At 36.7% G+C, this 13180-nt stretch overlaps 1 protein-coding gene and 1 pseudogene across 14 annotated transcripts in view; one reads left to right on the top strand and one right to left on the bottom strand.

Moving 5' to 3' along the window:
- THOC2 (THO complex subunit 2) overlaps positions 1 to 12894 on the top strand; it is a 118534-nt gene extending 105640 nt beyond the window's left edge. For 9 of the 14 annotated variants that reach the window (XM_005227456.5, XM_024987826.2, XM_005227455.5 and 6 more), the window contains exons 34-39: positions 827 to 964; positions 1300 to 1369; positions 1452 to 1609; positions 3483 to 3559; positions 4038 to 4083; positions 9866 to 12894. In XM_005227456.5, the coding sequence (XP_005227513.1) occupies positions 827 to 964; positions 1300 to 1369; positions 1452 to 1609; positions 3483 to 3559; positions 4038 to 4065 (471 nt within the window). In that variant the 3' untranslated portion in view covers positions 4066 to 4083; positions 9866 to 12894. Of the gene's footprint in view, positions 1 to 826; positions 965 to 1299; positions 1370 to 1451; positions 1610 to 3482; positions 4014 to 4037; positions 4084 to 9865 lie in introns of those variants that run through there. The other 5 variants (XM_010821351.4, XM_010821350.4, XM_010821348.4 and 2 more) reach the window with 5 other exon arrangements.
- LOC107131989 (tyrosine-protein kinase Fer-like) lies at positions 9615 to 10429 on the bottom strand (annotated as a pseudogene).
- Positions 12895 to 13180: the final 286 nt, after the last annotated feature.

Below are 13180 nucleotides of genomic sequence, written 5' to 3'. Positions count from 1 at the left end.
GAGCTTCCCTGGTGGCTCAAATGGTAAAGAATCCACCTGCAATGTGGGAGACCTGGGTTCGATCCCTGGCTCAGGAACATCCCCTGGAGGAGGGCATGGCAACCCACTCCAGTATTCTTGCCTGGAGAATCCCATGATCAGAAGAGCTTGGCGGACTACAACCCATGGGGTCACAAAGAGTCGGAGACGACTGAACGACTAAACACAGCTCAGCGCAAGACAAATTTTACAGTCAATTGTGATTACTTGACAGAAACTGGAGTGCTTTCAGAAGTAGAGAATATGCAGCCTTTAACGGTGATTAAGGAATAATCTATTTATGATTTATACTGAGGCAGAAAAGACTTATTAGTAAAGTCATAGCTAGGTTTTATATTATATTTTCCTCACTGTCATCAATTGCTTATCAGTGAATGGTAAAACTTTTTAAAATTCCCATGATTGTGTAGAGTTTGTTTTTTTTTTTTTTTAATAGTAGAGAAAGCCCAGTAACTATTTTTCACACATGAACCCTTGTAATGATGGTGGCTATAGGTCTTCACAGTAGAACTATATAAGGACCTGTAGCTTGTGAATTTACTAATAAAAATCTCAGTTGAGGGAGGAGTGAACTGGTTGAGTTTAAATGATAAACATTTACTAGGTCAAGAATTGAAGTCTTTGCATAATTTGTGCCATGCCCTTTTATTTTAACTCTCATAGTCCATACAGCTGACCAATTTTGACTTTGGGTCTACTACCAAATGTCTTTCGTTAAATAAACAATCGAGCAAATGTCAATACTGGAAAACTAATAATCTTTAGTAATATTGCCTTAATTTAACAGCTCTACATTAATCATACTCCTCCACCACTGTCCAAGAGTAAGGAGAGAGAAATGGACAAGAAAGATTTGGACAAGTCAAGGGAAAGATCCAGAGAAAGAGAAAAAAAAGATGAAAAGGACAGGAAAGAGCGGAAAAGGGTTTGTAATTTTTTAAAAACTAGTTTGGAAAGTTCATTATCATGTACGGTAGTGTGTCTGTTGTCTTATTTAAAGTACTGGTTTGTTGCATGACAGTCTATTATTTGGTGTTTAACTGGTATTTTCACCCTAAAGTGTGTTTGAATCTTCTACAGTATAAGGATCTTCAGCCTAATAATCTCTACCAGCTCTTCTTGCCTATCATGTCATTTTACCAAGTATGTGAAACTACTGCAGATATTCTCCAATGCTAGTTAGCTATGCTCTTCTTGTAGAAAAGTAGTACTTTAAAATAAAAACTCTCAATCAACGTAGTTCACAATTCTTGGTTCTAGGATCACTCAAACAATGACCGAGAAGTGCCACCGGACTTAACCAAGAGGCGGAAAGAGGAAAATGGAACAAGTAGGTAGACTTATTAATACTTTCCGAGTAGTCATCAAACTGAATTGAAAAAGGCTTTCATGATTCTCTTTTATCATTTTAGTGGGGGTTTCAAAACACAAAAGTGAAAGTCCATGTGAGTCTCCTTATCCAAATGAGAAAGACAAGGAAAAAAATAAGTCAAAATCTTCAGGCAAAGAAAAAGGCGGCGACTCATTTAAATCTGAAAAGATGGATAAAATCTCCTCTGGTGGCAAAAAGGTAAATTATGAGAACAAAAGGAACAATGAAACATTTTCTTAGAAAATCTCCCATTAGAAAATTTAACCAATATTGAGGTTTGTTTTTTTTTTTTTTTTGGTAGTCAAATAGTTTTCTGTTAATTATTTGGGGGTGGGAAGAGGAGGTTTTGGAGGAGGGCAGGTTTTCTTGGAGAACTTGAAGCAGTTTAGTCCCAAATTGCTGGGAGGGTAGAATTAGATTACTTCTGAATTTCCTTTCTTCTCCATTCCACTCACACCTACTTCTTATCATTGAGTTTCAGTGTGTTTTCTTTTTTCTCTGACAACAATTATTATAGTTTCTCTTTAGTCATGAGATTAAAATATGGTCACATGTATTCTCCCTGATCATTACACTGTTATAAAGTCTTTCTCATTTTTCAACACACTTTTATAACATTTTCTCCTAGTAAACTTATGTTTACATCTTATATTTGATTTTAAAATTAAGTGTAGTGTGCATTCTCTTAGATACTAATGGAGAATACTCAGAATATATCCCATGCATCTGTCATAAAGTAAGCAAGTCATTACTAAGGTGTTTACAAAGCATCATTATATTTAATCAACATATATGCCATATATTCATAGTTCTTCAAAGCAGTTTTTGAAAATTATAAGGTGATGGTTTTTAAAGGGAGGCTGCTCCTTTTAAATAAGTATTTTAAACTGAGGTAAAATTTCATATAACATAAAATTAACCATTTTAAAGTGTATCATTCAGTGGTATTTAATATATTTACAGTGTTTTGCACTCATCGTCTGTCTAGTTCCAGAACATTTTCATCACCCCAAAGGGAAACCACATACTCATCAAGTCATTCCCCATTTCCCCCTCCTTTTAGCCTTTCACAACTCTGAATCTGCTTACTATCTCTATGAACTCTTTATGAGCTTATCAAAAACTCTGGCTGTTTCCTATAAGTGGAACTATATAATAATGTGGCCTTTTGTCTCTAACTTCTTCACTTAGTGTAATGTTCTTGAGATTATTCATGGTGGTGTATGTATCAGTACTTCATTTCCTTTCATGGCTAAATAACATTCTGTTGTTTGAATATATGATACTTGTTTATCCATTCATCACTTGATGGACTTTTGTCCTGTTTTCCACTTTTTGGCTGTTGTCAATTGTGCTGCTATGAACATTTATGTGCTACTATGAATTGTTTGTTTGAATGTCTTTTTTCAGTGATCTTGTGTATATACCCTGGAATGAAATATCTGGGTTATATGGTAATGCTATGTTTAGCTTTTTGAGGGCCCACCAAACCGTTTTCCATAGTGGCTGCACAGCTTACATTTCTCCCAGCGATATAGGAGAGTGCCAGTTTCCCTACATCCTTGCCAACACTTGTTATTTTCCGTTTCTGTTCTATTTGTTTTTACTGTAGCCATCCTAGTGGGTGTGAATTAGTATCTCACTATCATTTTGTTTTTGTGTTTTCTTAATGACTAATGATGTTGAGCACCTTTTCATGTACTTGTTGGTCATTTGTATATCTTTTGAAAAAATCTATTTAGATGCTTTGGCCATTTTAAAAATTGTATTGTTTGTCTTTTTGTTGCCCAGTTGTAAGAATTCTTTATGTAGTCTTGATATTAGACACTTATGAGATACGTATATACAAATATTTTGTCCTGTAGGTTGTCTTTTCACTTTCTTGATAGTGTTCTTTGATGTATACAAGTTTTTACTTTTGATGAAGTCCAGTTTTGTTTTGCTTGTGCGTTTGGTGTTATATTAAATAAGTCTGAAGAAAAATTTATGGCTGGTGGGTGATGAAAAGGGATTTTAAGCTGATTTTTATATTTGGTTTTCCCTTCCTCAACTAATTTACCATTCGTTATAGGAGTCCAGGCATGATAAAGAAAAGATAGAAAAGAAAGAGAAACGGGACAGTTCAGGAGGAAAGGAAGAGAAGAAACAATATCCTTTTCATCTTATAGATCTTTTTAATCAGTATAATGGAAAACTTTGATACTGATCTTATTTAGAATTGTACCCTTGTAATATGTGTCTAAATGCTTAAGGACTTTTTAAAATGGTCTACCTTTTAAATAGTCTCTCTAGTTAACCCTCTCAAATGTATAAAACATGGAAATGGGAGACTTGATTGTTTTTTTAAACTTCTTTGGTAACTGAGGTGGTTTTATGCCACCAAGGGATTTAAAGTCCCTCTGGCTCTGTCACCAAGAGGAAGAAAGGAAACAGAGTCCCTTGGGCTGGGGGCATGGGGAATGGCAGGCCAAGATGATGCTGCAGGTGAGCAGAGCTGGTAGAGTCTGAGAGTGCCAGGCTGGTAAGAGTCAGTTAGGCCTGTAGGCTGAGGGATTGGACTACAAGATGAGACACAACCCCCCCCCCGCCCCCCCGAAAAGTTGTTTTCCCTTAATTTGTCATCTACTCATAAGTCCTCGGACAAGCACAGATAATGAAGACTTTCAATCAAGGTGAGTGTTCTCTCACCTCTTTTTCATTTAAAGATAGAAATATAAAATGAGATATGATAATGTTGAAGAAACTAGATCCATTTTTGCAAGACACAACTATAGTTTTTCACCTAAATATAATGCTCAGGTCTTTGGGTAAAGATGTGAAACAAGATTCATGGTTATTTTTAAGCTGTTTTCATTTTAAGCTTGCTGATTAGTCATGCCTTTTTTTTTTTTTTCTTTTTTAAAGCATCAAGATGTGTTTAAAAACATCTGGCTTTCTCTTCACCACTCATTCCCATCTTCTCTGGATAATTAATCACTTTTTTAAAGTACCTTATAGGTGGTGGTGGTATCTGCATTTTACAGGGGAAGAAACTGAGACTCTTTAGAGGTTAAGATGAAGGGGGTGACAGAGATATTACCTGACATGGCCAATACATAAACGTAGATCTTCTTGCCTGCTAGTGTTCTCTCATCTTTTTGCCTTTCATGCCGACATGTTGTTCAGAAATTTTTTTTGTCTTAAAGTTTCTTGCTTCTCTATCACTGCCCATGTTTTTCAAAGCCACAAATATGGTCTGTGCTTTTAGTTTTGGAATTTAAAATAGGCAACTTTGTTTTCAAAGTAGTTATACCTTATATGAATTTTAAAAAATGTTTTATCCATCTAAGTGGACAGAGTGTTCAGAACACTTAATATGATCTTTTTTGAGCACTCAGATCATCATTTGAAAAGTTATTGTTTGCTGATGCCTTAGGATTATTGAGGTATGTAGCATGATTTGCCCTCTACAGCTAATGGTTTGAGATGGCAGTATTGAAGTTTTTGAATCTTTTATAGCCAATTTTCTTGTTTCTGTATTAGCTGTCACTTCTTAATGACATCAAGTGTACTTACATTCTCTACCTTCCTCCTAATATTATTTGCTGCTTCTAATCTTTTATGAAACTGGATAGATAACCAAGGCTGTTTACAGTTTGAGTGAGAAATGTCTGAGAGCCTGTTCCATATAAAGCAGTGAACTTTAGAGTATGGATTTTGTCCTCTGTTTATTTTGGCTACAAAGCAGGGATTTGAGGTTGCCAGGTAGGTAACTTCCTGACAGATTATGTGCTTTTTCTGTTTTGTTAGTTTGTGCTTGTTTTCTAAGTAGTAGCATAGAAGGGAAGATGAGAGTTGTGAGAGAGCTTTTAAGAATTTAGTAGATTTTTTTAAATTAGGAAGATTATAAAAGAAATATTACCTATTCTTAAATTCTAGCTATCCCTTTACCTAACAACTAGCTGTCTTCCCTGATGAACGATAAACTCTTAATCTTTTTTTTATTCTTCACCATAACCTTCCTTTTAGTTGGCATTTTGCTTTTTGCTTTTAACTTCTTGCTGTCACCTGGTCCCCTTACTTAAAAAAAAAAAAAATAAGCTCTACCTCTTGTATCTTCACTAGGAATGGGCCAGTCACTGTCATTGACAGCTGTCACTGTGGTTTTATACATCTCTCTTCTTGCATAGACTCTTTGTGAAGCACTGGTAGACTTTTCCTTTTTTTTAAGCTATTCTGGCTGTCTTCTGTTGGATACCTTCTAGGGTTGGTCAAGTCTTTATGCTGTTCCTTTTCATTTAGAGTTCTCATCATTTCTGATTGGCATCATTTACCTTTCAGTATCAGTATCAGTTCAGTCACTCAGTCGTGTCCGACTCCTTGTGACCCCATGAATTGCAGCACGCCAGGCCTCCCTGTCCATCACGAGCTCCCGGAGTCTACTCACACTTATGTCCATCGAGTAGGTGATGCCATTCAGCCATCTCATCCTCTGTCGTCCCCTTTTCCTCCTGCCCCCAATCCCTCTCAGCATCAGGGTCTTTTCCAATGAGTCAACTCTTCGCATGAGGTGGCCAAAGTACTGGAGTTTCAGTTTTAGCATCAGTCCTTCCAATGAACACCCAGGACTGATCTCTTACCTTTAGGCCACTTCAAATCTGCTGCTCCTTGCTCCCTTTTTAATTTATATTATACAGAAAGGAGAACTGCTACATATGTCACATTTCCATGATTCAGAGATGTCGTTAATTGTAAGATTCATTGTTGCTTTCTAGAACTGTTTTTTGTTTATTTTTTTTGAGAAAAGTACATAGAGAAATGACATTGATTTGTAAGTATCACCCTGATTTCAGAAACATTAAAATGATCATGTTAGAGTTAAGAAAATACAATATATGAATGTGACCCAGATTAAATTCCTTCCAAAGTCTTCTTTTCCTGTTTCATAATTTTTAGTTGCAAAATCCTTTTTGCCTGTTCTCTGTATTTCCTGTTACTTGTTTTTGCTAACGTCTTTGTCCAAATTCATCTTACCTCTCTTTCATTTGGTCTCTGGAACACAACTAACTTCTTTGCTTTTAACCTTTTCCCCTAGTTTAATCTTTAAAAATTCCTGTCTATGAAAAATTTCCACTTAGAACCATTCTTTAGAGTCTCAGTTTTAAATTGATATATATGGTCTTCAATTCATTAATATTGAGTTCAGCTATCTTTTGAGAGTCCTTTAGTGAGCCAGACATTGCTAAATTGAGACTTGCTTCTACGTTTTGAGAAACTCAATCTACTTGCACTTCGATCCTGGATTCTTGATTTCAAAGAATGTTAACAATTAACTCTCTGCTACCCATCTGTATTTGTAGTATACTACATTCCTATTCTAATACTCCACTCCAGCGAGGCCTAATATATTTTCAGGTCTGTCTGTCATCTCTGTCTCTTATGTGTAACCTAACTCTTAACATTTAAACCCAAGGTTGCAAATTTTCAGCCCTTAGGCAGAATGTGGATTATTAGACATACCTTCTTGGCCTTGGAGATGGCAATGGCACCCCACTCCAGTACTCTTGCCTGGGTGGAAAATCCCATGGATGGAGGAGCCTGGTAGGCTGCAGTCCATGTAGTCACGAAGAGTGGGACACGACTGAGCGACTTCACTCTCACTTTTCACTTTCATGCATTGGAGAAGAAAATGGCAACCCACTCCAGTGTTCTTGCCTGGAGAATCCCAGGGACGGGGGAGCCTGGTGGGCTGCCGTCTATGGGGTCGCACAGAGTCGGACATGACTGAAGCGACTTAGCAGCAGCAGCAGCAGCAGCAGCAGCAGCAGCAGCTTCTTGGCCTTGCATAGTTATTTAACATTTTCAGAATAGTTACACAAAATCCAAATGTTACTTTCTATTGAAGAACCGGCACACCTGGCAACATTGTGTTCTCATTTCTGCATGGCAGCAATCAGCTGGACCTGCCTAGGTGCTTGTCCCCCTTAAATAGAATGGGTCTTTTTTTGTAGTTTGCCTCAATCAGGCCCCAGGCACTTGCATTTGTTTCCACTTTATAGTAGCCCCTATAAACAACTGATTTTGTAATCCCCATTCTGAGTCTTCTTCAGTCCATACTTAGAAACTGACCTCCTAAGTGCTCAAAGATTGCTTATTTTAGGAATATGTAGAGTAGGGAGTGTTCAGTTAACTTTCTCAGTAGTTTCCCGCTGCTTACAAGCGTATATCAGCTTGCCTAGAATCCTAGTCACTGATTCCTATGTATATATGAGTGTGTTGCATATCCCTTTCCTTAGATGTTGATCTTGTTGAAGGCAGTTCCTTCTAATCAGACAACCAAGTATTTTTCTTTATTACCTACTATGTTTCAAGGGGTGTTGGTTTAGTTGCTAAGTTGTGTCTGACTCTTTGCGACCCCATGGACTATAGCCCGCCAGGCTCCTCTGTCCATGAGATTTTCCAGGCAAAAATACTGGAGAGGGTTGCCATTTCCTTCTCCAAGAGATCCTCCTGACCCAGAGATGGAACCCTCATCTCCTGCTTGGCAGGTGGATTCTTTGCCACTGAGCCACCTGTTTCAGATACTCTTAACTTTACATGAAGAATTATGTACTCAGAGTGTTAACTGTATCTTTTTGGAATTGAGGAGAAACATCATTGACTTTTTTTCCCCCTCAATAGAAGGTTCAGTTTATTCATAACATTTGATAGTATACTGTTTAAGAAGTTGCTTTATGTGCTGCAACATATTTTTTGAGGGCATGTTTATTATGCTTTCATCTGGGTCTGTGTGTAGCAACCACTAAAGGTATACAAAAGTTTTGTTAGGAGATTGAAATGATAGACCCAAACTATTTTTCTCTTCATTTTTATCCTTTAAAGTATCACTGAATTCTGTGCACTGATATTCATAGGCACTAAACAGTTGGAGAGAACAGGAGGGATTTTCCATTTCCTTTCTTCCACTTAAGGCAGACAAAAGATTCCCTCAGGTGCTACGCTCTTCTTTCTCTGTGCACAGGCATGAGCACTTCCCAAAGACTCCAGTGCCGCATTTACCCCTGAGTGGCTACTCCCATACACACACTTATCGTGAGAGGTACCCCAGGACGTGCTGAGATTCAGTTCAACAGAATCCTAGTTTTAACTGTTCGTTTTATCCAGTTGGAATACCTCAGGAAGTGTGTTTGCGATGATAAAAATTGCTAGGGAGCAGTTTAAGGGTAAGTGAAGGAGTAAAGTGGGCTTAGGATGGCTGTCCTTTTGTCTTTCTCCTATAGCTTCTTTCTTCCTTGTAAATGTTCATTGGACTTTTTAACTGTCAATTTTATCCACGTGTGCCTTTCTACTTGGCTTGTGGGTGCCTCTCTGTGTGTGTGTGTGTGTGTGTGTGTGTGTGTGTGTGTGTGTACAGGTACTAGGATTAACCAGGAATAAGCTTTTAATTTGCTGGGCTTGTATTATGTAGTTTCTCCTCATAACTTTTGTTGCCATCCAGAGGGCTCTTTTATGAAGAACTACTGAAACATTTCTTAGGACTTTTTGGTGAATTTTAATCATAAAATTAGTGTGTGTATGTGTTTATAAAGGGGTAGCTCTGATAACAAGGCTGATATTCTGTTTGTCTTTGTTCTCTACTTTGATCAACAGTTTAGCTGCTCTTTCACCCAGACCTATGTTTCAGACTTCCTTCTTGCTGCCACAGCTCTCTATAAAGTAACTGCATTGAAAATCAGCTACCTCAGCTCTGAAAGGGTACTCTCTGAAGGCATTTCATACATAGTTTTCTGATACCCAGACAAAGGAGAAGGGTGTGGTGGAACATAGGGAAATGACAACCTTACTAAAACAGCAAGGCCTATTTCTGGCAAAAGCAAAGAAGAAAAAACCTCAGGATGTCCAAATAATTCCCAATGGAAAATGATGTTTACAAATGTAATCTTGTCTTAGCACAGTGAAAGGCCACCTTTTTTGGAAATGTGTCCTGCAAAGATGGTATTACCAATGCAGTTTATAGTACTGGGAGAGGAAAGCTGTCTAGGGTCAAGGACAGCCAACTCTGAACTGAGCCTAAAGTAGAAACTCTTTGAGAAATATCAGCAGTCCTCGATGTGAAAAGATCTGTGGGATTTCTTGCATTTAGAACCTGTGCTTTCTTATTACAGTGGTTAAAGCTGTACACATTTCTTAAAAATAGTTGAAAAAAAATAACCTTATAGACTTGTTAATGAGAAGAAAATATTACTCTGCTGGAAGATAGAGTCCTAAAGTCTGAGTTTAGCAGTGTTTCATCACTGTGTGACTTTCTTCTTGATGACATTTCTTTCTCAAGTTCCCTGAACTTGGGGTGGTTTTCAAGTTTGTAATTCCAAGACTTCAGCATTATTTTGTAAATACATTCTGGACACTGCTGAGAGACTGACATCCAGTATCTTCTTTCCACTTGCTCTTGTGCTTGCTGATTTGTCATTCCAGGGTGTGGACAGACCCCTAAGCTGAAGGTCTCCCAGAGGAGGATGCCAAAGCTCCATGCGTCACTCTCAGAACGATATCTCCCATAATTGAGAGCTTCTGGTGCTGTCCATTTAATGGGAATCTGCTTTAAATCAGAAGATGAATACACACCACCATCCTCTTGACGAGACATTCCAAAGTCACTGGTTTTCAGAACATTATTTTCACCTCCAGGCAGTTTCTTGCAGCAAGGTCCCTGTGTATACAATTTTTACCTGAGATTTGCCATCCAGAAGCAGCATCTAATAAAAATGTCACTGTTTAGGTCATCCTTCTTTCTCAGAAAGGAGAGGAAATCACGTCCTGGAACAAGTCCCTTAATTTTGTAGATAGGCTGTATTTGTGTGCTAACTTTTATGAATTTTACAATATTGGTATGATTATATTGCTTGAGGATTTTGGCTCTTGTAAAAATTTTAATTTCAGTTCCTGGGAAAGATCATCTTCACATGTTCTAACAGTGATACCAATTTTATGTTTTAATGTACCCCTAAATGTGTCATCAAAATTTCCCTTGCCCAGTAATTATGACAGCTTCATGATTGAGATGGAGAAGGCAGTGGCAACCCACTCCAGTACTCTTGTCTGGAAAATCCCATGGGCACAGGAGCCTGGTAGGCTGCAGTCCATGAGGTCGCTAAGAGTCGGACACGACTGAGTGACTTCACTTTCACTTTTCACTTTCATGCATTGGAGAAGAAAATGGCCACCCACTCCAGTGTTCTTGCCTGGAGAATCCCAGGGGCGGTGGAGCCTGGTGGGCTGCCGTCTCTGGGGTCGCACAGAGTCGGACACGACTAAAGCGACTTAGCAGCAGCAGCAGCATGATTGAGAACCCATTTCTTATACTGATACCATTTATTATACAATACTCTTTATTGTAACATGAACTTTTTTGGCAGTTAAAAAAGTGAGTTAAATTCACATAAAATAAAATTTGCCAACGTGGTTTTTAATATATCACTATGTTGTAACTATCACCATTAATTCCAGAACATCTGCATCTTCCCCAAAAGAGACCCCATACCTGTTAGAGTCACTCCCAGTTCTCTTTCCCCTCCCCCTGGAAGTAACTAAAGTATTTTCTTTTTGGATTTGCCTATTTTGGACATTTGATAAAATGAAATCATTCTATATGTGGCCTTTTGTGTCTAGCTTCTTCTACTTAGCATCATGTTTTCAAGATTCATCCATGTTGTAGCATGTATAAGAGCTTCTTTTCTTTTTATAAGTGAATATTATTCCATTGTATGAATGTGTACCACATTTTGTTTATTCATTCATCAGTGATGAACAGGAACAATGATTTTTAAGTATTAAAATTAATTGTAAGTTCAACATATGTGTATCTATAATTATAATTGGTAATGTCAAGATTATACATGATGTGAACAGAATGCTGTATAGAAATGATATGTAAATTATTGTCAGCATTTCATGCAAGTGTGATTATTTTCTAAGACCCTTCTAGCTCTGATTTTATGAAATGTGTGAATGTAGTATTTCATCAGTAAAATTTAATGCCTTAAGCATTAATTTAAAATTTGAATGAGAACAATGTTAGGCAGATAACTTATTTGCCACATGTTGTAATAATCATGTTTTGATTTATTTCAAATATGCAGTATTTGAAAAATGTCAATACATAAAGGAAACGAGTATAATTAAGTCAATATATTTTTAAAGCAATTTTTATAATTTAGCAGACATTGCATCTTAATATAAGTAACTATTAAAATCATGTCCTTATGAAAAAATGTGATGTCATTTTTCTTTTTATTGATCATGTAAAATTGGTTCCTTTTCATTGCTATGTGTTGTTTACTTTTGACAAGCTATTGCTTGTCCCAGTGGAATGTTTTACTTGTTTCTATTTCATTTTTTCCTTCCTCCCTTCCCCCATTCCCCTCTTTCCTCTCTCTCAGATAAAATACAAGTTATCATAGTATGCCAAGTAGGCAATAAGAAATACACAAATATTTTATCCTTATCTAGGAACTTAATTCAAGCATTGGTTATTCACAGAACTCATTGATTTTCTTTCTTAAATCTTCCTTCTCTTTTTTCTTCCTTCTTCCTTCTCTCCTCCCTTCTCCTTTGGTCTGTCCTTCCTCTGCCTTCCATCCGTCACTTCTCTCACCCTGCTTCCTTTCTTATCTATCAATATAATCACTTTGTTTCTTTCAGGTGAGATTGGAATGAATTGTTCAGCTGTGACCAGAAATTTATTTTCCTGAGTAGATTGCCAAGAATTATGAATGAAGAGGGCCCATTTGCATCTCCTTAAATTATTCAGTTATCTGCTTTATTGCTCCATGCTGAAAACTTAAAATTGTTGAGTTGTGCATTACTGTATTTAACTTGTTGCTTAGTTTCTACATGTTTATTTTCAGTAAATGGCTGAAAGTGTTAACTGTTTCATATTTTTAGCACAATGTGCTGCATACAGTTTCCAACAAGCAAATAAGGTTACATATGTACAGAATTTCACTTTAGAGTAACTAAATATTGCCTGGGTTTATTTTTTTTTTTTTCAATATGAGATGCTTCCTTTTTATTGTTTGAAATGGAAAATAAACAATTATTGAACCATTTTGAATTTACCTCATTTAAAAACTCAATTTTAACTTATTATTTGGCCTGTTTTATATTTAGTCAGTAAAAAAACAAAGTGGGAGCAGTGTCTTATGCAATGCCTAGGAATCATTTTATATAGTTCGTGTACGACATTAAAACATGTTTGAAAAAAAAATGGTACCAGCACTCACTTGTCCCTTGCCATTTTTTCTTGTAATTATGTTAGAAAAACCAAGGGGTTGGGGTGAATAAAAATGTGTTTTAATTCTACAGTTAGAGAAGCTTTGTATTGCTGAACTTTCATCTGGAAAAGTTTCACAGTGACATTTTTAAAAGGAAATTTTTTTATCTATCTAATTCTACCCATGTAACCTTTTTTTCTAAATAAACAATAGTTTTTTCAAATGATTGTATATCATTGTGTATATTGTTGCTTATTCAAAATAACTTAGCTAAGATTCCTAGCCCTTTTCTTCTTCTTTGTGTCTTAGTCCATGGACCACAATGTTTCCAAATGACAAACATCTTATCCAATAATATGAGAAAATCCTATTTTCTTTCCTCTGCACCTGGGGTAGAAAGTGGGCTGAAGTCATGCCCAGACTTATTCATTTACTCTTCAGTTTCTTGAACCCCAATGATACCTATACAAATAAATTTTTTTGTAGAGAATGACAGTAAAGGGTTTGATTTTTAAAA

The sequence above is a fragment of the Bos taurus genome, chromosome X (assembly GCF_002263795.3).
Source record: "Bos taurus isolate L1 Dominette 01449 registration number 42190680 breed Hereford chromosome X, ARS-UCD2.0, whole genome shotgun sequence".
Lineage (NCBI taxonomy): Eukaryota > Metazoa > Chordata > Mammalia > Artiodactyla > Bovidae > Bos > Bos taurus.
The sequence above is the reverse complement of the archived record's forward strand: the minus strand, read 5'-3'. Positions and strand labels throughout refer to the sequence as shown.